Source organism: Rhodnius prolixus, unplaced genomic scaffold, assembly GCF_049639745.1.
Source record: "Rhodnius prolixus isolate KJV_2025 unplaced genomic scaffold, Rpr scaffold_11, whole genome shotgun sequence".
NCBI classification, from domain to species: Eukaryota; Metazoa; Arthropoda; class Insecta; order Hemiptera; family Reduviidae; genus Rhodnius; species Rhodnius prolixus.
The window spans coordinates 15,739,645-15,767,617 of NW_027411625.1; the positions used below are offsets into that span (position 1 = coordinate 15,739,645).

Here is a 27,973-nt window from a genome sequence, read left to right on the forward strand (position 1 = left end):
CTTTTCCCTGGCCATTGTAGATTGAATAAACACATGCGTCTGTTCGTAATGTAAATATGTTATTTTTGTTCAATAAAACACTATTATTATTATTATTATTATTATTAAACACATGCGTCGCAGGGCCTGGAAATAGACTGCCTGCTTAGGTTCTGCCAGGAAGAATTGAAACAGCACAGTATGGAGGGCTAAAATCCACATTTTCCTTCTTTGTCCATGAGCCTCTAACCAAACTTTTGTCTAGACAAACAGACAGGGCAAAAGGGGCGCTCTACTTTGTGGGCGCCACAATAGGTTGCGGTGGCATAGGCCTTTTGTTGTCAACCTTAGTAGAATCTTAATGTAATCTAAGTCAAATTTCCAGAATCACTGTCAACTATATATCATATTTTTTATTACTACAATACTTTATACATTTTACTTTTAAATACAAACATCAGTTCCTCTCATAACATATTATTAAATGTTGTACTCTATACTTATTAAATAAAAAACAAATATTTTACAATCATACAGACATAATAAATATGCAAATAGAACCGAAATTATTTTTGAAAAAATAATACTAACCCTTTTTATAAATTTGTACATATAAGTAAGTCAACATCCAATTGCCTCGTTCTTCATGATTTTAAATTAGGAAATATACCAAGTTCTTCTTGAATGATTTGCAGAGAACTCTCCGGCAGGCACAATTATCATTACCTTAGATTTTATTAAGTGTTCAACGTACGCACCTTTCTCATCCTTGCAATGATTATAATGCTAAATTTACAAATTTTCTTAAAACTAAATGAACACAACATAAACACAGATGTTAGGTGTAGTAGTTAACAAGTTATGGGCTAAGATTTATAAATTAGATCTGTCAGATAACGATAGCCCTCTTTTTCTTCTTTCCTTGAACTTCTACAATCTCCATACTATCTCAACTCTAAAATCTCCTCCGTTGCCTTTTAGATATCTGTGAGATCCTCCAAAAGTTTCAAAATAATAATTTAAACAGGAAAATGATTCAAATAAAATTGAGGATAACTAAAATAGAGCACTAAAGGCTAAATTTGTCGAACTTCTAATTGCGGGAGTGGAGAGGTACGCAACATTAATCATTTACTCTTCTATTGCTCTAAAACGACCAATGGTCGTGAAAACTATCTCATAAGCCTATCGTGGTTTAATCTATGCCACACTAAAAACATAGTATTTTGAACAAGAAAGCTTCGCACTATTTGTACAATTTCATTATACAAATTAAATTAAAATTTTATAATATATGCTCATGTATGTGTTTAAAAGCAATCCTCGAACGAGATTAATACGACTTAAATTTGTAGGATTGGTACTGCGTTGAAAATGTGTCAAGTAAAAGTACAAATCTACTATATATAATTAAGATAACAAATTAAAGATGAGTCTTTTCGAGAAAATGCCAAAAATAATGAAAACCTAATCCTTAAGTGGATTTCTTTTAATGTGCCAATTAATTTAAAATTAGAAAAATCCACATTTTATTATTATACGGGTGGCAAGACAGTACAATATATAAAAATTGCACTTTATAGGCCTAACCATTCCCTTTCCCATGAGTTCTTGAATTTATCTAGAAATATGATTTAAATAAAAGTTATAAACCTAAATATATACGACAGACAGATACAACACTGATGACTGGTTAAAATTTCTTTTCCGTACTCAAGAGATCTCAACACAGGTATTTTCGGTGAAAACTCAAAATCGATAAATTGCACAATTGCAATACCTTCTCTTACATTTAAGCCCCCACCCTCTTAACAGAATAACGGAGATACGGCCGTACATTGCAGAAAAATAATACTTTAAAAGGAATCTACTCACCCCCTTTCCCATATGTACCCTCAATTTTTCCAAAAAATATTTATTACATATACGTAAGTTGTAGATTTATCTGTTATAAACATTATACACAGTTTAGTTTAAAATATTTCTAGCCGTTTCGGGAAAAATTGAAAAATCTATTTAGTAAATTGGCACTTGCTGTAAAGTTTAAAAATTTAAACTACCATTTTATTGTACATCATACCAAAAACAGATCTACATATAAACAATTAGTGAAACAAGTTCAAAGAAAATAGCTGGAGTCTTTTTTGAGAAAATCTTAAAAAAGTTAAAAATTTATTCAGTAAGGTGGTACTTTCGGTTGACCGATTTTGACTAAAACCTTGTGTCGTTTTCAATTAAGGCACCCAAGCGAAATATCAACTTTGAACTTTCTGCGCGTTTTTGAGTTACAGTGTATACACTCATACAATTTGTAAAAATCACTTTTTATGACTCAGAGAACTTCAGAACGAATAATTCCTGTGAAAAACCTAAAATCGAAAATCTGCATGATTACAATACTTTCTCTTCAATGCTACACACCTAAGTACTTTAGTTACTAGTGTGATAAACTAGTTTTTTTAAAGTAAATTTACAATAAAAACATAATAATTAAAGTGATAAGCCTTATTTGAATCAAGTTTGGAAGAAAAACATTTTATTTTATGTTTCAGGCGCATCAACGCCAAAATATAATACATAATTCAACACGCATCAGGCGCATAAAGTGGTCTCATGCTCTGAATTTGCCCTTCACAGTATGCTGGCATTCGAACCTTTATCTAGGAAGATGAACCGCAAATCAACACTAGAATGGGCACGGACAATTATCAGGCAGTTAAAGAGGAACTTAAAAAGACAATCGGCACATCATTTGAAGCCCAACTACTTAGATATTAATTAAAAATAATTGTAAAAAAAAAACTCTTAAGGCTTCAGAAAATGATTAAGCTCTATGACGGTACTCACCAAAATACTTTACCTTAGTAAATCCCGAAAAAAATTGTCAGTAGGTATCCCTGACTCCGTTCAAGACAAAGAAATACTAGAACTCGCAGAAGCTAGGAATAGAAGAATCCGGCAATTCCTATTACAAGATTACTCAGTAAGAACTTTGATCCTCCAGTCCATAAATCACTAAGCGTAGTGAAAAAAGAAAGAGTAAGGCCTATATATCAGCTCATTCGCCTTTACTAACCCTAATCTCAGTGGAACCTAGAAGAAATTCATCCCGAATTCCCCAAAGCGCAAACTGCCAACATACAACAACAACCCTAAGTATGTAAAATGTGCGGGAGATCATCACTTCACTTTCTGTCGCCAGATGCCTAAATGCTTCAATTGCAATGGGGAGCATACAGCTAACTTCAGTGGTTGCCAAACCTTAATATAAATTACAAAAACAAGTGTTTTTAAATCAAATGTAATTCAAACTACAGCATACTCAGTACACGATAACTGATGTTTAAAAGAATGATAAACGTAGTGAAATGATATATTTGACTTTAAAATTAATAATAATTAAAATTAGAAATTCATTTTAATATTAAGCAGACAACACTACGCATGTGTTCAATATGGAGAACTTAATGTACCTAACTGATGGAGTACTTATTGATTGATGAGCCTTAATTGAAATCAACGTAGATTGTCTTGTGTCGGTAAACTGTTGCTGTGGTTGTTTTATATATTAAAACTGTCCGGTAGGACAGTTGTATAAGGGTTGATCATCAAAAACTGCAGGAAATATATATATATATAATCAATGATCTATTATTAGGAGAGTTAAAGGACGACTTGCTATACCTAAAGAGATGGACAGCCAAAAAAGTGCAATTTTTAAAAGACCACAGATAACCCTTTTGTTAAAGAAGATAAACTCAGTAAAGTTTATTTTTCAAGTTTAGATCTAAAATACGAGCAGCATTGCGGAATCAACCTAAAAGTCTGAGGCTATATTTTAATTTGGGATATAACAAATAAGAAAACTGAAGATCGTTTCAGAGTGATTTTTGAATCAATCAATATAATATCTGTCATGTAGAATAAATTTTTTTAATGAAGAAACTAGGCCAGAAAATAACTCTAATAATTATAAACAGTAATACAATGGCTGACATAATATTAGCATTTAACCCAAAGAAGTTACCACCCAACTGGAAGCAGTAGTATTGACTTCCCCCTTCCACCCTAAAGTGAAGTCATCAGCAAAGGTGAGATTTAGATCAATTTAGTCAATATGCTAAAAGCACTAAATAAGTCGGGAGAGCACTAAATGAGTCAGGAGGAATATAGAACAAAAGTGGAGGGCCATCGAACCATCCTGTCTTAGGCCCTTACTCTAAAACTATTCTTTATTATTACCCAAAAAATTTGATTTGTCTTACTTTTGTTTTCGGATTTTTACGATGACAGCCTACTTATCAGCATTAATTTTTCAGAATTTCGCTGGAAAGTTTTAGGAATCCCATGTTTCAATATAGTTTCAAATTCAGAAATCTAAGGTCCTTTGTCTTTTGCGCCTTGACGATTTCTCCGGAATCGAAGTTCAAGATTTTCGTTTATATTTTTTTCTCTGATTAAAATACAGACTTTTTCTTCTTATGCTTTTTCCGTTTTTCAGAAGAAATCCCGTCAATCTTTGCCGTACATTTTCTGCAATACCAATCGCTTTCTGGTGGCTCTTGAATTCCCACACAAACCCTGAAAAATAGGTAAAATGATTAAAAACAATGATAAGATGAATAATCATGATAATAATTGTTAGTGCAGAACATAAGTTTCTACCGTAGAGTGCGTTGGAGTAAGTAACCGGATGTAATTGCAACTTACATCTGGATTTGAATTTCAAAAAACATTATTGTACTCAGATTTGTATGTTTAATTTAGTTAATGTATTTTAGTTTTGGATTCAGAAAAGAGATAAAATGTAAATACCAGTATAATTGTTAGTATTCGTATGTATTTATTTACCTATGTACAAAAATGTATTGTGTTTTAGACCCTTGTGCTGGCCTTTTTTCATCCATTAATTTTTTCTGTTACATTAATAAAAGATGTATCTCATCATCATAGTATTAAAAAGGCACTTCATTTTTACTCTATGCCAAAGTATTCTTGTGATTTATCTTTACTCTGAATAATCATCACATTCACTCACATATTAAAAATAAAAGAGAAAGTTAGAGTTGGTCTATTACTGCCATGATATGAATAACAGTTTTAACAAATTTCAGTTTTGAATTCCTCTTATAGCAGAATACGAGAGCACAAATTACACACAGTTAATAACAAATAAATAATACTTGCAATTAGAATTCATTTATATTTCAAAATTTAATTTAATGTGGTCCCTTTAATTGAGTACTGGTTGTAAAGAAGTTTAATAACCAAATAAAAATATACATATCTTTATCTTTTTTATATTACACATATACTCGAATAACGTTGAGGAAAACATCTAGATGAAGAATTTAATTGAATTGAACATTGAATATTAATAAACTAGATTACCAATTAATTACATGTTATTTTTAACGAGTAACTACTAGATAAAGTAAACTACCAATCAGTTTAATTGAATAATGAAATTAAACCAACGATTTTTACTTTCTTCTGCTGCGCTAAACTTCTACTTAAATCTGATGTCAAAAACACAAGCAAAATAAAATCGGTGTGTACGTTTGTATTTGCATTTTTAATTTTTAACGTCAAAACAAGTAGATCTTTCGCTATGAAAACTAGATTAGGATGGGTAATCTGTGGGGCACCTTCCTCAAATCCAAGTGGTAAAGTAAGTGTTAATAGTTTGAAACTCAATCATTTAAAAATTAATAACTTGCCGATAGAGTTGTATGAAAGGGATTTTCATGAGGTAAATTCAACAAAGCTACGTGTTTCTGAAGAAAACCAGACGTGGATGTCTATTAATTGAGCAAGGTTGCACCAATTTATTACCTTATATCTCCATCAAAAATTGAGCTAGAAAGCATGCGTTCCTCACAATTGTATTAGTAAATGAGTTCTATAAATGTCGCAAATTTTCGCAGAGTGCACCAATAGGACAGGAGATATAGCAATCAGAAATATGAAGGTGTTGATAAGCTCCCAAACTTTATCACCTAATATCTCTTTCAAAAATTGAGCTAGAAAGTTGCAATTGTGCACAATTGAAAAAGTAAATTAGTACTATATATGTACATATTTTCGGAGAGTTTAATGTGTACCTATATGTTTGGTAAATTTCAATTTCGTAAAAAACGATTCGCAGATGTATTTGTTCCAGTTGTGCTTACAACTTTTTGTAACAGTTCTCTCAAATTAGAAAATTTTTCTTTTGTGACAAGTGTTATTAAAATTTATTTTTGATTCTGATATTTAAAAAACGTATTATAGTTTATTATAGGCGCCACGGTAGCCGAGCGGTTAGAGGCGAGACCTGCAAAGCTAATATGTATTGTGTGTGGTACTGGCTTCGATTCCCGGTCTAGGCCATGGATTTTAATTCCATGTTTATTTAATAAGAGAATTTAACAGTAAAGTTTGTTTGCTAGTAACAAATTTTGTAAAATTAGGACGAATCTCGCATGCCATAAAATTGTTCAAGGCGGGCCACATGGGTTGGCCACTCCTGATCTACGCACAAAGAAAAGATGGATGAGGTCAACATCTGAACTGACCCCGAAGAATAAAAAAAAAACTTTGCGAATAAACCCAAATTCTACGGTAATCAGCTAGAAATAAAAGCTCTCCTCTTTGGCTGAAATTTATCTTCCTGTAATTTAAAAAATTAGCGTTTTACGAGTAAATGGAGAGAGAATAAAATTTAAAAAACTTTTAGGAAATCGTCACTTGTAGCCATGCAATTTTTCAAACTCGGAATTTCAGCAACTCTCTTACAACCAAGTTTTCATAATCATGAAACTCAAAACGTTTATATTCGGTGAAAATTCAAAGTCGAAAATCTGCACGATTACAAAACTTCTTCCATGAGGCATAAGACAAAAAACATACCAGTGAAACCATAAATCGCATGAATCGCATGCAATCATTGGACTACCGTCGTCTGGCCGATTGCACGCTGGACAGATGTATTCACTCTGCGCTTCCTGCAAAAACAATAAATATCAAAATTTAACAAATCAAGTACATAAAATTTTAAACAAACTGAGAAAATTACATACGATTCTCGAAGCAACCGAAGAGACCGATGGAATGGTATGAATTGAATGGGCAACACTGGGAGGCACAATTTTCGGCTCTTCAACCAACATACTTGCAGAAGTAGACATTAGGCCACCTTCTGTGAATTTCAAATTTGATTATTTAAGGTAAATAAACAAAACCTCTGAGGTTGTTATTATTGTTGTTATTATTGTTATTATAAGAATTGTATTTCAAAGATTTATATTAAATCTTTAGACTGGCACTCAGTTTATTATGTCCCTTGCAATAGTCACTCACAGACATAGGAAAACTACTTTTTGAATGCAGGGACTTTTTTTTATCCCGTGCATTTATTTACATCTATGCAACGTATTAAAACAAACAAAAAAAAAATGAGCGTAGAGGTAAAACACACACGCGTCATTTGACAAAATACACATATTTATATTGCTTACAATAGATGGTCTGTAAACCACTTACGCTTCAGGCGACGCCTTGAATTTTCTGGAAGGGTATTAGCTGTTAAAGAGGATATCGGGATATCGGCGTAGGTCAAAAGACCTAAGTGGAATTCGATTTACAATAAAATGGGTGTAAGACGTGCCAAAAACTTACTAAAATTCTTCTGAGATTTATGAGATTTCGAAGATACAGATGAGGTTACAGAGCCGACGTTTGATGAAGAACACCAGTTCAAGTCAAACTTATCATCCTCCTTTTTCACAACAGGTTTAATGACACTAAAAATATACAAATATTTATATATATATGTTATATCTGAACAGATATGAATTCATTTAAACATTGATAGAAAATTTACTTCAAAATTTTACCTTTTCCTTTAAGAATAATGAAGCGTAAAAAAAAAATAATGAGACAAATATATTATTATGTTAGTAATTTGTATCTCTGAAGAAAAATTGTAAGTTGACATGCTAGTTGTAAAATCTGAAAATAAAAAAAACTTACATTTTTCGATGACAAGTTTCTGATGGACTATCTTGTGGGGAAGCTGAGCTTAATTTAAACGTGATTTTTGGTACATTTTGTACTTCGGGTTTAACTTCTGAAGGCTAAAAATAAAATGAGATTTCAAAGAATTTAGTAACATAGAATTAGCATTTCACCATGGGTACACTTCCTTGCGTTAATTATGAATTATAATTATGATATGGCTAGGGTCTCTCGGAAAATGTAAATAAAAAATAAGGTATCTAGAAGCAAAATGGTGTAGTTCTATGTTCTATCGTAATGAGTTTGTGCCGTGATTAAATCTTCTAATCCTCCTCCATCGATCACACTTAAAACTTAGAACTCCTTCGGCCATTTCCGAAAAGAATAAGCAATAAATTATATGATAGGATAACATAGGGTTATGCGTTAATCATAGTCTAAATATATGGTTACCGCCATTTTAATGTTATTAATTTTATCTGATCCAAATGACTGGTAATTTGTCGTTTACCAATGAAATATGACAAAGAAGCTATTCGACAAAGATGAAATTAAAAACTAGAACATTCTTGTGTAAAAAAATAATACCTTCTTATAGAATAGTATCAGTCTAGTTATTTCCCCATAAAACTATTTGCCTTTATCAAATAATCCTGGAGCTTTTAGAGATCTGAGTTTCCTTTGATTTAGTGTGATAAATTTTCCTCAAAATTGATATGTTTACAATTAGTTTAGTTACTCTTGAATATATATTTAGATGGTAGTACCGTTAATTGTATAGATGTGACACTTTGAAGGGTAATAGTTCCTAAAATCCCCCTAAAATTTCCTGTCAGACGGCGATATTAATTTTGGGAGGTGATGGTATCTTGGATGTAGTCACTTATAATTTCTGGCCTCTATAAATAACTATAGCTGCTTTTTGTTTTATGTTGCAATGTGAACACTATTTTTAAGGCCATAAAGAACTCAAACGCGGAATTCTCGAACCAAAGGCAAGTGCGCGTCAGTCAACATATCAGAGATGGGGTCTATAGGAACCGTACAGAAAAAATTACCTCTTTGTCCCTCTTCTTCTCTTTTTTCTCCTTTTTAGACTTGAGTTTTTCTTTTTCTCGCTCCTTCTTCTCTAACTTAAGTCGTTTCTTCTCGCTCTTTATCTTCGCTTTATTCTTTTCTTTCTTGCCTTTCTTTTTTTTTAATTTCTCTTTAAGTTTCTTAATCTTCTTATGTTCCTTTTTCTACAACATAAACAGAAAACTAAATTTTCCAATATATAATATTTGGTGTGACACACAATACTTTCAATTACTTTAAATCTTGAAATATTATTTTTGATGAATCGCAGGTTTTTGTAAGTTTATAGATTAAAATTCTAAGCCGTGAAGATGAACCAAATATAGTTCAAAACGTTGGCGTAAAGATTTTTTATTTATAAACTGACCAAAACTCAAGATTCCTTAGAAATAATATCATATCAACGACTAGTAGATCTGCTATTACTAAATCTTAAAAGTTCTAATTTACAACTTTCTATTAAACTTTGGATTTTTAATGTTGGTAGTTGGATTCGGTGTTATGTAGGTTCACTATAAATAACAACACGGTTCATAAGAAGGAAGACGATTCTCTGAAAGACCCTTAAGTCAATATTTTCTGAGAAGAGGAAAGCTTAACTAAGTTAGTGATGCCCATAACCGAATGCAGTCCCTCCTTAATTTAATACGGAAGCTTCTACACCGCAAAGAAGTTGCATTAACCCTGTCGTCCGCTATATAATCAGGAAAATATAACCTTCAATGGAACACTGCATTCCAATCAACATCTAAAAACAATTTGTGAACAGAAGTGTCTGTGCTATTATTGGAGTATGTCAAGGATGATTCTCAAAAGAAAATACTACATTTTATAATAGCTCTGTACTATTTAAAAAGTAGCTTTTGTTACAAAATAGTAAAGCTTTGTACTAGCTCGATTATTATGATGTTAGACGTGTTAATTAATATAACCACCGCCGCCACTTTAGAAAAGCCGTTGTGTATAGCAATGGGCATACAGTAAAAATTAAGCAAGAGAATTCTTCAGAAACCATTTAAAATTCAATTTAACTAATTTTTATCAATTTTAACATTTACTATTTATTTGAAAGAACAAATCCATGACATTTTATTCAATTTATCGTCCAGGACATCCTTTTTTTAATGCCGAGACGGAGATTCAAAAACAGGGTATTCTGGGGTGCTGATTACCTTTAGTTTGGAGAACTAAAACTCTATTTATTTTTGATAGAGAAGCAGTACGCTTTTTGATTTATTGTAGCAAATAAATGATATATTAAATTGAAACTTTCTTCGCAACTGAATTACTATAAAATTTTAAGCATCATAGCCATTGTTACCTTTGGCGAGGACATTAACGACGGTTGAGGAATGGACGGTGGAGAAAAAGATGTACTGGGTAGAACTGGCGGAGCTTGATTGGGTGTTGGCTGAGATGGGGGTTCCAGAATAGTCGACTGTAGTACAGGATAAGGTCCCAACACAGGAGGCACCTGCAACACAATTTTACATCTGAATGTAGCATATTTCAATCAATTTTAAGCCTTCAACCCCTGTAATACTTGTTCTTCTAGCCGGAGTATAGTTATTAGAAATAAAAGTATATACTTTTATCATTCTCCTTTTTCACAACAGGTTTAATGACACTAAAATATACAAATATGTATTATATATACATATATATATATATATATATATATATATATATATATATATATATATATATATATATACTGCTCCACAAAAAAAGTGGCGCACTTTAAAAATGCGTTATTTTTTTTTTCTCTGTAACTTTTTTATTCTACATTTCATTTTAGTTAGCAAATATAAGAAGTATAAAGTTACGGGAGGGCTAAAATTAAATAAAAAATGATCTAAAAGAAATAAGAACCTTTAATTTAACGAAAAAGTACTTCTCGGCAAAAAATGAATTTGAAAAAAAAAGTATTTCTTCCGATTAAAAAAAGAGAAAAAGAATTTTAGTAACGTGTATGGCTCGCATTACTGCATCCAATCTCCTCGGCATACTCCTTATTAAATTTCTCACGAAATCTTGTGTTAATTCCTCCCATATCACCACCAGAGCACCTCGCAACTCTTCTAAGCTCCTGGGAGGATTATTTCTCCATCTTAATCGCCTACCCAGCTCATCCCAAAGATGTTCAATTGGATTTAAATCCGGGCTGCGTGCTGGTCATCTCAGAATACGAATGCCAGTATCGTGGAGATATTGAACAACACAGGCGGCAGTGTGTGGTCGGGCATTATCTTGCATAAAAATAAAATTTTCCCCAATAAATGGTGCATAGGGTATCACATATTGCTGCAAAATTTCCCTCACATACAAATCTACATTCAAGATTGCCCTGTTGAACACATGGAGCTCAGTATAAGCCCCCATAGAAATCCCAGCCCACACCATCACTGAACCACCTCCGAATGGTAGTCTACCAGAAATATTGCACGGAGCGTAGCGCTCCCCAGGCCTTCGGTAAACTCGTCGCCTCCCATCAGGTGCGTAGAGAGCAAAACGGGGCTCGTCTGAAAAGAGAACGTTTCTCCAATCGTTCTCAGACCAGTTGCGGTGTTCCCTAGCGTACTCTAGACGGGCTCTCCGATGGTCTACGGTGAGCAATGGTCCTGTGGCTTGCTTCCTAGAGCGTAAATTCATTTCAGCGAGCCTTCTTCGTACATTTTCGGCACTGACTGAAACTCCACGAACAGTAAGCAGTGTTTGAGCGGTTTCAGAAGCAGTTGATGTACGATTTCTCTGAGTGTGAATTCTAATAAATCGGTCATCAAGTGCTTCTGTGGCTCTTGGTCGACCCGAACCTTGTCTGCGAGTGCAGAGGCCTGTCTCCCGGTAACGATGGATGGCTCTACGGACGGTGCTCTCAGGCAACCCTAACGTTCGTGCTGCGTACCGCTGACTCCGTTCATCCTCAACTAATGCAATAATACGGGCCACTTGCTCTGCTGTAATTGAGAGTTTGCAATGCTTTCAGCTTGAAAAAAGTCGAAACGCAACTGTAGAGGTCAATAAATTTATTTACTGTTGAGGTAAAGTTCATGTTGTTGTTTACACAAAAAGACCGAAGGGGATTAAACGAGGAATTGCTTCTCTATTTACAAGAAACTTTGGGCCTTGATTCGATTAATTGTTCCCTGACAGTTTATGAAAACAATTAAAACTAATAATCTTTCCCCAAAATGTAATAAAACAAAAAATAAACGCTTTTTTCAAAGTGCGCCACTTTTTTTGTGGAGCAGTTTATATACAAAGGTGAACCAGTAAGTAATGTCCATAGGCCTACTGGGTGTAGTACATCTAAATGGAGTTCAAAATGACGTATTGGCCAACTTCATTTTTTCCACTGTTCTTGAATGACGTCACTTTAAACTTTTTTTCTAAAATCATTACTTTTTTCCAATAAAAATGTTATTACTCAGAAAGTTTTAGTCCGAATTCGATTCTGATGACACGGTTAGAAAGACAGATAAATTTTCTAAAAATTGATACCATTTCGAAGCATAAGTTATTCTCCAAACAGCCTCAATCTTCCTCCGGATGCTGGAAAAATAATAGTAATCGAAATTTTCAAGAAAACTCATTCGGCCCTTACGTGATCATTATCAGACCTAGGTGCTGGCACATTTTATAAAAGTTTCCTTGTTTAATGGGCTTTCAAACGGTATATCATTTTCCAGGATTCCTTTTATCTTCGTATGAGAAATTACGTTTGTTTTACAAGAAAACGTGTTCACGAGCACTCAACAGTTTATCAAGTTGTTTAATTCATTGAAAACTCTTTTAGATGGACCAGTAGTCAATTTTAATGTAGACTGTCCTTAAATTAGGAAGTCAAAAGTTAAAAGTTGCACTATAAAAAAAAAAATCTAAATTCTGAAATATTTGAGAAAATGTTAGGAAATATTTTAAACAAGTACTATTTTTATAAAAAAAAAAAATCATATAGTTTGTATTTACTCCAAATTACAATTTCACTCACAATACACTGTTGAAAAAGAAAATAAGCCTTAACCACCCTTTGAACCCTCTAACAGATAATCGTTGTATCTGAATTAGGTATTAACCAGTACAACTAGGCGCCTTACAAATAAACTTCACTTATCTGTTACCTTGGTTTCAAAATTTTCTGTCGTACCATAACACTGTTGAGTGCTCGTGAACACGTTTTCTGGTAATACAAACGTAATTTATCATACGAAGATAAAAGGAATCATGGAAAATAAATCACCGTTTGAAAGCCCATTAAACAAGCAATCTTTTATAAAAAGTGCCAGCACCTAGGTCTGATAATGATCACGTAAGGGCCGAATGAGTTTTCTTGAAAATTTCGATTACTATTATTTTTCCAGCATCCGGAGGAAGATTGAGACTGTTTGGAGAATAACTTATGCTTCAAAATGGTATCAATTTTTAGAAAATTTATCTGTCTTTCTAACCGTGTCTTCAGAATCGAATTCGGACTAAAACTTTCTGAGTAATAACATTTTTATTGGAAAAAAGTAATGATTTTAGAAAAAAACTTTAAAGTGACGTCACTCAAGAACAGAGGAAAATATGAAGTTACGTCATTGAACTCTACTTTAGATGTACTACACACTGTAGGCCTATGGACAATACTTACTGGTTCACCCTGTATGTATATATATATATATATATATATATATATATATTATATCTGAACAGATATGAATATATTTAAACGCTGATAGAAAATTTACTTCAAAATTTACTAATTTATAAACATACACTTAATTTAAATTTAACTTTATCGTGCCAACTTCAACTGCAACACTATATTTCGCTATTAAAATAAAAAATAAAATTATTTTAGTCTTTGTTGAAAATAGCAATTTTTAATTTAGTGTATTTACCACCAAATCATTTAACCTACATTTGCGCCACAAAGCTGAGTGCGCCCGGCACTCATGTGTTTATCTCATGTGCATTAATGTTTATCACATACACTACACCAAAAATAACACCATCATTTTCACGATTGCATTATATGCTCACATTAACTGGTATTGGAGCAGGTACTAAATTAGTTGAAAGCATATTGAATTAATTAATAAACTGGTTGGAAATAGTGTGAATATGACCACAAAATGCAATAATTGAGAAATGTCGTCTCTTTTACTGTTAACGAGGTGAAGCAAAATTATATCGTCGTAAATAAAATGTCTTCCTAAATAGCCCATCGAACATGCTTTTCTTCTTGAAGATTAAATTGAAAGAAACGTCAAATAAAGACGATAAAATGCTCGGGATTGGCAGTAAATTATTTGAAAAAGTATTCATTAGATACAAATAACAAAAATGATGAATTTGACCGAATAATAGTATTAAGAATAGCTCAAAAAGATTTGTCCGGTTTAAAATCAAAACAACCGAGGATAGGTTCTTACCTGAGGTATAAGCGGATGTGTAAGCACCCCTGATGGAAATGGATAATATGGAAAAGAAGAAGGCATACTGCTGGCAGCCTGGTGAAGTGACAGATCGTGTGTGGGTAAGGACAAGCTAGCTTTGGCTATCTGTTCTTCAATAGCTGCCATAAATGGTTTGACAGATTTCTGTTCCATACTGCTACTGCTAATAGGAGGTACATTCTGCTCGACAACATTATGTTTGACTTCCTTCTGTTTGTCCTTTTTCTTCTTCTTACATTCTGAAGGCCGTGAAACTTCCACCGAATCTGAAATAGAGCATTAATGTGTTGAAGAAATGAAGTTAATTCATGAAGAAAATATACATTCTCAAAAATCAAAACTTCTCTATTCATGTTGATTTGTAATTATTTTTTTGTGTCGGAAAACAAAAAATCTCCAATAGCTCAAACTTGGCATGGGGTAACTTGACACTTCGATATCTCTCATTTTCATCATTTAAACCAGCAATAAAATTATCTACAAATATGCGTGTCCAGCTGCAAAACGATCGATCAGCTGAGATATTCTCACATCAATTGATGGAAATTGGGAACGGAAAAGTGTCAGTTGATCTGACCTCAGGACGAATTTCATTACCTCATACTTCTGCAATTTAGAGACTTCAAAACAAGAATTGGTCGAAAAAGTATTTCCCGATATTCAAACCAATTATAAGAATCACGATTGCAGAGTGAACGAGCTATTCTTTCAGCCAAGAACAAAGACGTCTACGAACTTAATAATATTATTCAGTCCAACATTAAAAAAGAGGCGGTCACATACAAGTCTGTCGACACTATTATGGAAGCAGGTAATTCATTAATTATCCAACAGAATTTTTAAATTCACTCGATCTGCTAGGGATGCCACCGTATGTAATGCAATTGAAAATCGGCGTGCCAATTATCGTGTTAAAGCGAAAACTTTGCAACGACATGCGGCTTGCGGTAAAAAAATTAATGATGATTCCAACGGATATGCCATTTCAATTTAAGATTGCAATTCCCAACAAAGCACAGGGCCATTCTTTAGAATTGTGCGGTTTAGATCTAGACACGGATTGCTTCTCATATGGACAATTATATGTTGCATGTTCTAGACTCGGAAAAACATTCAATCTCTATATCTGCACAAGCAATGGAACAACAAAAAAAAGTATTGTACACCCACTAGCACGGTGAAATCAAAAATAACATATTAAAAAAGTGCGCTTTCTCTTTTCTTTTCTTTTTCCATTTAACTAGAATGGGTCACAGTAACGCGTGGCCGGGTACAGCTAGCCAAAAATATATACTATAGAAAAAAAGATAACAAAGAATCAAGCAATATTTTTCTGAAAACTCTAGTTTTCCCCCTTTTTGCTAACGTTTTTCGCAAAACCTATTTGATCTGCGTTGTAAAAATGTTATTCTTAAAGATGAGAGTATGCAATTAATTTTAAAGAAAATTTGGGAAGTTTATTTTTTATAGACCGAGAAAAAAATTGTCAAAGTTATTTGTTTTCTAACTTGCGCTTTTTGGTGCAATTTTGACGATCAGCACAACTATACTACCGGACAGGTTTAATAAAAAAATAATAATTTTTAATTTTTTAAACTTTCTATTATTCCTCCTAATAAATGGAAATTAGGAGAGTTTTCACCGGGAATGTTTGGGGGTCCTCTAGACTGCGGAAACTGCAAGTTTGTGGTGTGTGTGTGTGAGAGAGAGAGATAGAGAGAAAAATCATTCCCAAGTCCAGAGAAAGTAAGGACTGACACCTGGCATTAACAATTTCTTATGATCAAACTTACGTGTTTCTTCTAAAGGTTCTTTATGGGGTATTGATACAACATCAATTTGCAATTCAGGTTCTTCTTTCACAGAAGTTACTTCCGGCAGTTGTACAGCAACTTCCTCTTTAATGTCCACATTGCCACGACTGACTGCATCAATTACCTCATCCAATCCGGACCATTTTTCCTCTTCCTTAACGTCTACATCAACATCAATCTCGTCCTTAACCTAAGCAAAAATACAAAATTCATAAATTGCACTCAATATTTTACTGCAATTTTTGAGATCACAATTAATTTTTTCCTTTATCCCATCGAAACGGGTTTAAGATATCAAATCGGGTGGAAGTTTGAGACTTTAGCATTTCGTGCTTTTGGGTCTATACCTGTATTCGAAATAACTAAACTACATTCTGCATTCGTCTCAAGCTTCTTTTCTTTTCAGACAGCCCTTTTAAAACAGGCGTGTACTTTTGTGTTCAATCTGGCCTGCTGGGGAGTCAACACTGCACCTGTTGATTCGATGATCTTGTTCTTACTTTCATAGTGATGTTGGTTATTTATTTTTATTAAGTTTTGTTGTTTACGTCTTACATCAGTGTTATCAGTTTTTGATCATCGTACAAGGCTTTGTAGAACTTACATATAAATAGGTGATGAGAAATTTATTTTTAATAATTGTTTGCTGTAGAACTCAGTGCGCCAAGACAATTTTAATGTTCCAAAATTTTCTCCAATAATAATAAGAAAATCTAGGAATGTTAGTCGATTGTTCTATACTTCATGTTAAAACTGTCCGGTAGGACAGTTGTATAAGGGTTGATCGTCAAAAAGTGCACGAAAAAGCGTAACGTTAAAAAACACCCAACTTTGACAATTTTTTTCTCTTTTTCTATAAAAGATAAAATTCCCAAATTTTCTTTAAAATATAGAGCAAACCCTCCTTTATAACTGAAATTTTTTTGCAACCACCCAGACCTAATAGATTTCGAGAAAAAAGTTGCCGAAAATGAGCAAAAACGGCATTTTCAGAAATTGTTGTTTTTCTTGTTCTTCTTCTTCTTCTTGTTGTTGTTGTTGTTACCTTTTTTGTAAACTACGTAGCGCCTAAACGCGTGAACCGATTTTCATGAATGAGGTGTCATTCGATTCGGAATTTTATGTAGATGTGCCTTTTGGGGGTCTCGGCGCTGTACACCGAATGGGAGAGGAGTTAGCCCCCTTTATGTAAGGCCCCTTCAAAATTATTATTACTAATTACTCTGTAAATCTTAGCCCGATTTTGATAAAATTTGGTAGGATGATGGGGTTAGGGCTCCCCTATGTAACATTAAAGCGACGATCTGCTCTTACACTAGTTAAGGGGAAGTATAGCAATCGTTTCAAATTATCGACACGTGAACTGATTTTCATGAATGAAGTGTCATTCGAATCGAAATTTTGTACAGATTTGCACTTTAAAAGTCTCGTCGCTATGCCTCATATGGAGGGGAGTTTGCCCCACCCAAGTAAGGCCGTTTCTAAAACTATTATTACCAATATTTCTATAACGCTTTGTCCGATTTTGATAAAATTTAGCACGAAGAAGTGAATAAAGCTCCTCTACATGGCTGTGAAGTGCCATCATGCTCTTACACCTACTAAGAGGAAGTACTGCAATCGTTAAAATTATCAATGGGTGAACCTATTTACATTAATGAATTGTCGTTCGATTCAAAATCTTTGCCTCTTTGCCTTTTAGGGAGAAGTACTGTAATCGCCCGTTTATTTTTCTTACTCCTCTTAAAAGGAAGGTCTGAAATCGCAGTTTAAATTTGCTTTTTACGTACAAATACCTTCCTATTTTATATAAAAAGGCTTTCTCAAAAAAATTGTTGTTGAGGATGGTTTGGGGACCGCAACTATAATCATTCTTTAAAAAGATCTCTCCAGTGGTAGTTACGGTTCCTACTTAACACCTTATCAGGTTATAATGATAGAATTGCTTATTCCAAATTTAAAAAAAACAGTAAAGCAGATATGTAACTTAGCAAAATACACAAAAATGAAAATCTATCCAAAAGGTACAAAAATCTCCTTAACAAAAACTTACAGTTTAAAAAGTTAAGTATAAGGGTTGATTAAACGCCAAAAGGTACACAAATCAGCATGTACCCAACATTTCATTCAAGCTTAGTTGATATAATTTAAGTAATTTTGCTGCATTAACTTTTCCTTCACATTTTTTAGAATTTATTAGATGTCACAGACCCTTATGCTGGCCATTTTCATCTACAAAATATTTGTTCAAGTAGCACTGTAGATTGACTTTAATATCTATTAATCTATAATAATCAAACTATTAATTACAGGTTAAAAAGAAAACGTTATAAAAAATAAAAAAAATTACGAGGCTACAAAATTTAAAAACTTTTTTAAAAAAATGCTTACACCAACATACATCAATGATTTCGATTATTTTATTTTTAATAAAAATCGTCGGTTTAAGTTCATTCTTCGATTAAAGTAATTGTTATTTTATGTAGTAGTCAAACGTTTATAATAATAGGTAATAATTATCTGGCTCTATCGCAAATAATATAGTTTTCTTCAATCACACTCTCAATGTAGCTGTTCTTCTCACAATGTTATATATATGTTATGTAATATAAAATAAATAAGTATTGCATACTTTTAGGACAGCTAATTATTCCAGTATTTTACTATAAGTAAAATTAAATTACAATTGAGAAATGAATAATTGTTGTTGAATAATCTACTTGTTATTAACTGTGTGTTATTTGTGCTCACGAATATTTCGGTAAGACGAATTCAAGTCTGAAATATTGTTTTAAATCCTCCGTGATTCAAATTTAAACAGTAGCCGACTCTAACTTTGTCTTTTGCTACTTTAACATGCATGTATAAGATGTGACAACTTCAGAATAAAGGGCATATTAAAGATAAATCAGAAGAATAATTTGGAATAGAGTTAAAATAAAGTACCTATTTAAAAACGAAGATATAATATACACTTTATCATAATTATAACCAAATAATATTATGAACGAACTGGCCAGCATAAGGGTCTGTGACATCTAATAAATTCTAAAAAATGTGAAGGAAAAGTTAATGCAGCAAAATTACTTAAATTATATCAACTAAGCTTGAATGAAATGTTGGATACATGCTGATTTGTGTACCTTTTGGCGTTTAATCAACCCTTATACTTAACTTTTTAAACTGTAAGTTTTTGTTAAGGAGTAAATATAGAGAGTTGAAACATATTGAATATATTGCCGCATAATGTAGCAAGTTTTCCGAAACGTTGGGCACCAACACAAATGTTAAAAATGTTATTCAGTCGGGAAGCTTACTTCTGTCCTAAAAAGAGCTTGGATTAAAATCTAGCCAGCAGAGCGCAATTGACGATACCATTGGTAAGCCCGATATCAGTTTGAATTCTTCACTGTTGTACCTGATTAGGTACCATCTGCTGTTTATACTATTTTGATGAGTGTGAACATTTGTACACAATGATTTAACGTCAAACGGTATCAGACGGACCACACTCTTCTCACATAGTGTATCTCCATATCATATTAAAGGGCCATATTTTTTTCGATACGTTTAGCAAATAAGGAGAGACGAGTTTCAAAACCTAGACCTAAAAGAAAAGACATACATAAGGAACACATCCCATTACCTTCGATATTTTTTTGAAGATATTAAGTTTGTGCTTGTCCAATTCAGCGGGCAGTTTAACTTCTTCGACCATTGTTTCAGCTTTGGTAGATGATTTCTCGGGCAATGGTGACCGAGAGGACTTCGTTAGGTTTGCATTTTGTACTTGTAATGATGGCGTTGGTATGGCGTGCTGCTTACGTTGGCTGTTCTTGTTGGAATTGTTTAGACTTACGTTAGTGTTATAATTATTACTGTTACTGTTACTATTATTAACCAAAGTACAGACTGGTGTCATTGTATTACTATTAACTTTACGGATTGGCGATGGTGACCGCTCCACTGCTTTAGTAGTTTTTGGTAATTTTGGTTTACCATCTTTACCCATCTAAAACATAACAAAAAAGCGATGTTAACAAGTGAATAAATATCTTTAATTCTATAGTTAAACACGACTGTGAACACTGGGCCTTCCCAGTTAGTTCTTTAAAGCTCTTTGAAATAAGTACATCATAGTGAAATCTAAATGAATAAGTCACTGCCTATCTATAAGTACTTCTAGCTATAATACTTCTTTCAATATTAATGTTAAGATTTTAGGAGAACTGATATCACAATGCCATAATCCCTACTTTTCATCTCCAGTGACGCCTTCTCATGTGGAATTTTAGCCGTTGCTTTGCGGTATATTTCTTAAAAACAAATTCAGAATTCTGTGATCAATAGCATCTGTTTTTACTGGAAACGAATGCCACCAAGGGAAGAAGATACTACGGAAATTTTTAATCTATTAAAGATTTTAAAAAGATAAAGATTATGTCCGAATTGCACTACTTCTCTTCACGTAAAGCCACGCTGCTGAAAACAATGTCACCACTAGCTAAAATCTGGTTTATGGATCTGTTATTTTAACGATAGTAACCTATGGTTGTGAGACCTGAGAACTAAAAAAGAAAGATGAGCGACTACTGAATACTTGGGAGAGAGAAATTGAAAAAAAAAACAGTAAATAATGAATGGAAAAGTAATAAGTTGCATAATTTATACGCAAACCAAAATCAAAATAGCAATCATGCGAAGAGAATAGTCGAATCAAGGATCTTCAAACAGCTAATATATTGGAAAGTAAACCTGAGATATCCTTGGTTATAAAGAAAGAGATAGGGAGCTTTGGATAGAAGGGAATGTACTGCTTTATTAGAAAAGACAAAGACATTTATGGACCGTAGCACTAATTGTAAGTAAATACACTTATTAACATGCTGGAGAAAAGCAATTGTAAATATTCAAATGAAAATTATATAAAAAGTAAAATAATCGCCTGTTTTTTCAGGAGGATCTTATCATCCAACTATCAAATTAGATGTCAAGAAAATGGAGCGGAAACTCATACGTTAATATTGTTAGTTAAATAAAAAGTTGCTACACACGGGACTGAACTGGGTATCTTCCACTTACTGATCCGCGCTTCCATTATATAGTAAAGTAGTAAGTAAAGTAATCGCCTATTTTTTCAGGCGGGGCTTAACGTCCAACTACCATTTACTAGGTGTCGTGGACGGAGGCGAATAGCAAACGTACTTTACTATTTCTCATTTAACCATTAAATAAAATCCAAGGCCTAAAGTCCGGGAATCGAACCCAAATTTTCATTATATATATATCCTCATTTGTTCGAAAGTGAGCTTGCAATTTTCGGGCGTGAATCAAAATTAAGGTATATAAAGGTTCTTTTATATTTTGAACTATTATATTTAATTAATATGTGCATAAACACATATACCTTCTGGTTACTATTAGTATTTTATTACGCCAACTTCTACACTTACTTTAATCTTGTCTTGATCACATGTTTTGTCATCCTTAGATTTAACATCTTTATGTTTTTTCTTCTTACGATCTTTAGTTGGGAATGTGTACGGCAGGACTGGTTCGGCTTTCTCTGTAACTAGTGGTGAAGGAGTCATTGTCGCCTGACTAGTAGAAGGAGTTCTGGCCTCGGGCAGCTTACCTTCCCGTGCTGGCGATAAATATCCAGAAGTCGTCATCATTACGCTTGTTATTTCACGCAATGCACGTACCTCTTCTTCAGCAGCGGGCGTTCTAAAAAAATTAGTAGAGTAATATATTACTAATATATAGTAAGACACTGGCATGGTTTGAAAAAACCTCCACTGAACAACTATTGAAGCGGAAATAATGTTAGACAATCTACTTTAGAGGTACGCAACCTTTTGAAGTTTGAGGGCCAGTATTGTTACACAAGATTTAATGAAGGGCCTTGGCATTTTGTCCTCCCATTGACCCATGTAAACCTACGAATTTCGAATAATAATTCGATAATACCGCTTTAACCGTAATTGATAACAATATAAATTTGGACAGATAACATTGCTGATGGTGTACTATAAATATATACATAAAAATATACATTCTATATACATAAAACCAGTGATGGCATCCTACCAGTTCACACCGGTTCGCGCGAACTGTTTTTTAAAATTATGAAACCTTAGGGAACAGGTTATTAAAAAATAATTGACTTACTCTGACTTCAGTTTTGAATCGTGCGCCATGCCCGACAGAGTTGCAACTGTAGACTGCCTAAGTGGAGAGCCGTACACAATTGCAACCGCGCTGTAATCTGTGTTGCAATAGTGTAGACTGCTGAGGTAGTAGTTAGGACGAAAGTTCAACGGATCGAAAAAAAAAGAAATATCCCTAGGTTACAAATATATTTTGTAAATACAATAGAATACATAAATAATCTTGATGTAAAACGGTAATATATTATGTACCATGTTAACCTAGCAATATTAATGCCTGTTTGCCTACGATAAATAAATAAATAAAATTTTGTAAAAATCTAGGGATATTTCATTTTTGTTCGATCAGGAGAACTTTCGCCGTAGTTACTAGTGTAGACTGTAGAGCGCACGTCGGCACGTAAATTTACAGGTTAGTTTTGTTTTCCACACATTATTTATCTTTTGCTCTTGCTCATGAGATTTCGTTATGAAAGAATAACTTTTTTTATTTAGTTTCGGCTTGAAGTCATGTTTTCCACTATAATTTTATTATAAATTTTGGCTTAACTTGGAAATTAGAAACCCCTGGCAATCATCTCTTTAAAAAAAAAAAATTGAATAACAGATGTCAGTGGTTGTAAAACGTTATTTTTGTAATAAGATTTTATATTTGAATGATTTTTTTTTTTTTTTTTGGCGCATCGACTACCGAGGTCATTAGCGTCCCTAATCAAATGATATGTTGTGTGAAAAAATGGTATTTTTAATGCAAAGTGAGGCTAGTAAGTGATTTGTTTTCACTCTTAAAAAATAAGAAATAGGTTCCTAGATATCACTTGACTTTATGGAACTGTTTTCTAAAAATTTAGGATGCCTTCGCTGCTTAAAACCCTATAAAATCCAAAATAATAATCGTAAAACATTGGTTTATAAATTTCACATGACACCATCACAATAAGGCACAAATTGATGAAAAATTTGGTATTGCCATAAATCCCCAATATTTAATATTCGCAACTGAAATTAAATATTATTAAAAATTGGCTTCCCAATATCAATAAGTCGGAATTACTCTTTGGGCTTTAATAATCTAATCATCGAAAAATTTTGCTCGGAATAAAGTTGCAAACCCACGAAAAAAGTTAAATTCTTAAGGTAAATGGCCCTTCTTTTAACTTCTTAAAAAGAGGGCATCCCTGAATGAAATGAAAAGAGAGAAACTAAACAAAAGTGCAACCAACCTTTGCCTTCTTAATAAATCTGGATCACCAGGTTTTTTGAACAAACTTTTAGGACTGTGAGCCGGGCTGGTAGCTTCAGTCTGAGACACATCTACTTGCAAGCTTTCCTTGCAGTCATCATCTAAAATTTTAACATTAAAAATTTCATTAAAAAAAAATCAAATTTTTTATTTCAATATAATCCACACCAGACAAACAAAACTTGGTAAGAAAGATAGTTAAAAATTAATACAATTAGGGATCCAAATAATAGACTGTACATAAATTTTCTGCCTTCAAATTATTAGTACATGCACATAACGGCTCGTCAAGTTACACGACATAAATAGAACAAGAATTATTGACAATCGTTAATAAAAATAAAAACACCATATCAATTATAAACTAAACATAGCGTCTTGTCGACGATAGTCTCCGCGAATAGGATGGCACTAAAATCTTACACGGACATCCATCACGACTTTACGAAGTCGGTGGAGCTCGAGAATGGTAGCCTCAGCCGTCAGTCTCGTTCACTTGACCATCGAAACTATTCGACGGGTGTGAGAAATGGAGGCAGCATATGCCATCCCTCATCTTCTTTTTCCATCTAATTCGGCAGCCATATAGATCTTAGATCTGTTTTCATTAATCTTAGATCAGTTCTACTTTCCCTCAGTTCGTTTATTCAATACATGTTAGGTACGGGTGTACCTAATCATTCTCTAAGATCTGACCGAAAGTATAATTACTATATCTATAACTGCTTTACTATAATTATATTTAGGCGGGGTAAGTACTTCGAATAAAATATTCTTACACCCCCAGTTAAAATACTAATTTAGACATTTATTCTAGCATTCTCGCTCATAAATACAGTCACCCCAATAAATACAATCATACCTATAAATACATACAACACTTATAAATACTTATGATTACACATGCAATCATACCTATAAATACAACCACACTTATAAATACAATCACACCTATAAATACAATCATGCCTACAAATACAATCACGCTTATAAACACAATCACACTTATAAACACAATCTCGCTTATAAATACAATCACAACTATTAAAACTAATCATGCCTTATTTATACCTAATCACATACATGCATACTTCACTCATTCATGAGTAGAGTACTTGATATTCTTCTCCTTTTGACAGAAGTTTTAATCTAAATTTTCTTGTACAAATTGATGCTCTTTAAATATGAAATTAGCTCTTCTATAAGCGAAGATCCTTCTTTTAACGTTGTGCGTGGATTGAGCGTCAAGCCAGCTCGTTCTCTCTGATCTCGCAAAACTTGACACTCTTTAAGAATGTGGACAACTGTTAATTTTTCATTACACAATCTGCAATTTGGTCTTTTTTCCTCTATTAGAAGGAAGCTATAAGTCGCTCGCGTGCAGCAACACTTATTTTCACGAACTTACTTTACACACTTCAGCGATATAACCAATTACTATTTAAATGGTGAGCGTTAGCAGTGTGAACGAGATGCCTGAAAGTGTAATGCTTGTTTTAGTAATTAAAAAAAAAAATACTGCGTAACAGTACAAAATCTTTAGTGCTTTTATTGAGAATGTTGATGTACACTGATAGTATTTTTTTATTTCAAATTCAAAATAATTCAAAGCCGCACTCCATCATCATTTTGATGATTTGATTTGTTATTGGTATAATTAAATCTGTCCGGTAGGACATTTGTATTAGGGTTTTATTATTAGAATTAATTGTTTATTTTACAAGTGGGTCACATACGAGCAGCGCTGGTCTAAGGACATTAGTACCGGCTATTATGATTAGGACGGAGCAGCACACTTAGCTTTGGTACACAGCACATCGATTGAGAAGCATTGCGCTACACAGTCGTGGCCAACTATACTAGTCTTAGACCGAATCTTATTGGTAATTGCTATTTGCTTATTCAGGATTTTCAAACTGTTTGCAGACTTGGATTCCTTAAATGCTAAAATAGGCACAGTCTTCCCTGTTTAGTGAAGTATGTTAATGGCAATTAAAATCTACTAATTGTGTCCCTGTAAAAAAGGAAGTCTTTCATAATTCATGGTACTCATAAAAGTTATACAAATACTTTAATATACAGGCGATATACATTAGTTGGTATCTGTATACACAGGACCTTCCTAGAAAAAGTCAGAACAGACAAAAAGAGTTCAAAAATTACTAAGTCCAGCAAAGATAGTAGGAAGTCTGAACTAGATTGACGGCGGAGAGTTAAATCTCAGCATTTATTTTGAAACGACAAGATACACACCATACAGAAATTAGCGAAGTTGCAAAAGAAGCAGGACACACACAAGGTTGTTTTACTTAAATCTGAAATTTGTCCATCACTTCCAAGTGGAAAGTAATATTATCTCAGAGTGTTTTTTGACAAAAGATCAAATACTGCTTTCCTTCTCCAGTGGATCGTGAGAATGATCCACAAACATACATGTTATTTCTTTATTTAACTGTCAACCCCTAACAATGTGCTTGATCTAGAAAAGCAGTCGCTTTTTCTTCCAACACTGCAATTTTCTTTTGAATCATGAACCCTAATAAACAGCTGTAGAAAGTGAGAGTCATTTTTTTGCAGAGATAAAACTTTAACATTTAGTTTTTTTAAATGTCAGGAAGGTATGCCAACTTCTAATTCTGGTGTACAAGTTTAAGACCAAAAACACGAAAGGATTTTTTACTGCCTGATAACTGCATGAGTTGCAGGAAAAGAAAAATTTGAAAGAGAGATGAAAAAACAAAATACTCCTTTTTGTATATATGACTCATTATTCCATTATCAGTAAGCTCTCGGCCTTGGGTAAGCGCGCCGCGCAATTTCAAAAACGTGGTCTTGTCGAACAGTATGTATCTTGTTATATTGCAATATAGTATTACACAGAACCTTACAAATAGGAGCTCGATATGTTAACGATTTTCATTTTTAAATGCAAACATACACAAAAGAAACTTAAACTCTCACCTTGAAGATGTGGATGAACTGGTGGTAAATGTTCATGTATATGCACTGGTCTTGTAACAACTTCTCTAGATCCAGGTTTTAGTAAGTTTAGATGATTTTCTCGCGGCAGTGGATAAGCAGGAGTGTCTAGAGCAGGCGGTGCTTCCACAGCAGACACATATTCAGCAAGCTCGTGGAATGATACACCTATTGTTTTAAGTGACAATCCAACATGTTGTAAGCCTGGGGTATTCATTCCATCTGTAAAGCAATGTTTCTATTTTTTAATTTATTGCGCGTCAACGTCTAAGATTTTCATTTTATCAAGGAGGACAGTCTATAAAAGACTTAAATGAAACACACTTATATGAAAAAAAAATTAATCGAAAGACCTAAACCATAAATGACTTACAATGATTGGCATAATTTTTACTCATCCGTGCTAAACTTAAAATATATTCTTGTAGAAGATCTGTTAAAATTTCTAAAGGTGTAGATTGAATAGAAGTCCAACCAATAACCTGGCATATTTGTGCTACGGATACTTTAATACAATTACGAGTATATGAATCAATTGCTTCCATAATTGTACAATATATTTAATAAATTATTTTAAAATTAAAATTCATATTAATTCGAGGAAAATAAATACATTAAATCACAAAACGGTGATGGGTTCTGTCCTAACATTTCTCTTTTAATAGATAACCTTCATTACCTTCCCAACTTTCAAAACATTTTATTGAGAATCGATATTTTTAATTTATTAAAATTAGATATTAATAGTAAGTTAATCTTGGAACATTTTTTATCTCTAAAAATTAATAAGAAAAATATATACTACATTAGCTTTTAATATGCTCAAATCAATTTCAGTTTGAAATTTACTGAAGCTTCACAAAAAATTGGTCGCTAAACATCTAGCTAAATCATTTTCATTTTTAAAGAGTATTGCGCTTGAGAGTATATTATGCCCTTTACTCTCCTACGACGGAATTTTTAAAAAACTGCTTCTTTAGGGAGTAAGCATTTCGTTCGCAGAGGATTTAGCTTTGTTAAGCACTCCTTCTTCATTCAAACTTCAATCTAAACTAACATATATGTATGTACCTAACTCATGGGCATCTTATGCACTCATTCAGAATAAATAAATTCATCTCTAGGTATCCAGTCATTTGGATATGATTAACAAAATTTTACTATTAATGTATGCTCACTGATAAGTTTTCATCATATGAATTTCTTTTACATGTTTTTTAAAAAGTTAATTTCTTATAATAAATTTAGATCTATGGACGTCGTCAGCGGAAA

The 27,973-nt window shown here is 33.0% G+C and overlaps 1 protein-coding gene and 1 long non-coding RNA gene across 4 annotated transcripts in view; one reads left to right on the top strand and one right to left on the bottom strand.

Annotated features, from left to right (window-relative positions):
• Positions 1–3,146, top strand: part of LOC141459321 (uncharacterized) — a 97,783-nt gene extending 94,637 nt beyond the window's left edge. The window contains exon 3 of the long non-coding RNA XR_012461441.1: positions 2,532–3,146. This is a non-coding gene — a long non-coding RNA (uncharacterized lncRNA). The remainder of the gene's footprint in view (positions 1–2,531) is intronic.
• Taf3 (TBP-associated factor 3) lies at positions 367–27,385 on the bottom strand. 3 transcript variants are annotated; one of them, XM_074138233.1, is made up of 15 exons: positions 27,075–27,385; positions 26,684–26,923; positions 23,703–23,823; positions 22,481–22,597; positions 21,763–22,036; positions 19,956–20,321; positions 16,289–16,499; positions 14,472–14,761; positions 10,376–10,528; positions 9,036–9,218; positions 7,993–8,096; positions 7,639–7,763; positions 7,041–7,159; positions 6,871–6,965; positions 367–4,560 (listed from the first exon to the last, which is right to left on the bottom strand). In XM_074138233.1, the coding sequence occupies exons 1-15, from the start codon at positions 27,244–27,246 to the stop codon at positions 4,437–4,439; spliced, it is 2,694 nt and encodes an 897-aa protein (XP_073994334.1). In that variant the 5' UTR covers positions 27,247–27,385; the 3' UTR covers positions 367–4,436. The 3 variants fall into 3 exon arrangements, with proteins under 3 accessions (XP_073994334.1, XP_073994333.1, XP_073994335.1); XM_074138232.1 differs by having other exon boundaries at positions 22,481–22,600; XM_074138234.1 differs by lacking the exon at positions 22,481–22,597 and having other exon boundaries at positions 27,075–27,384.
• Positions 27,386–27,973: the final 588 nt, after the last annotated feature.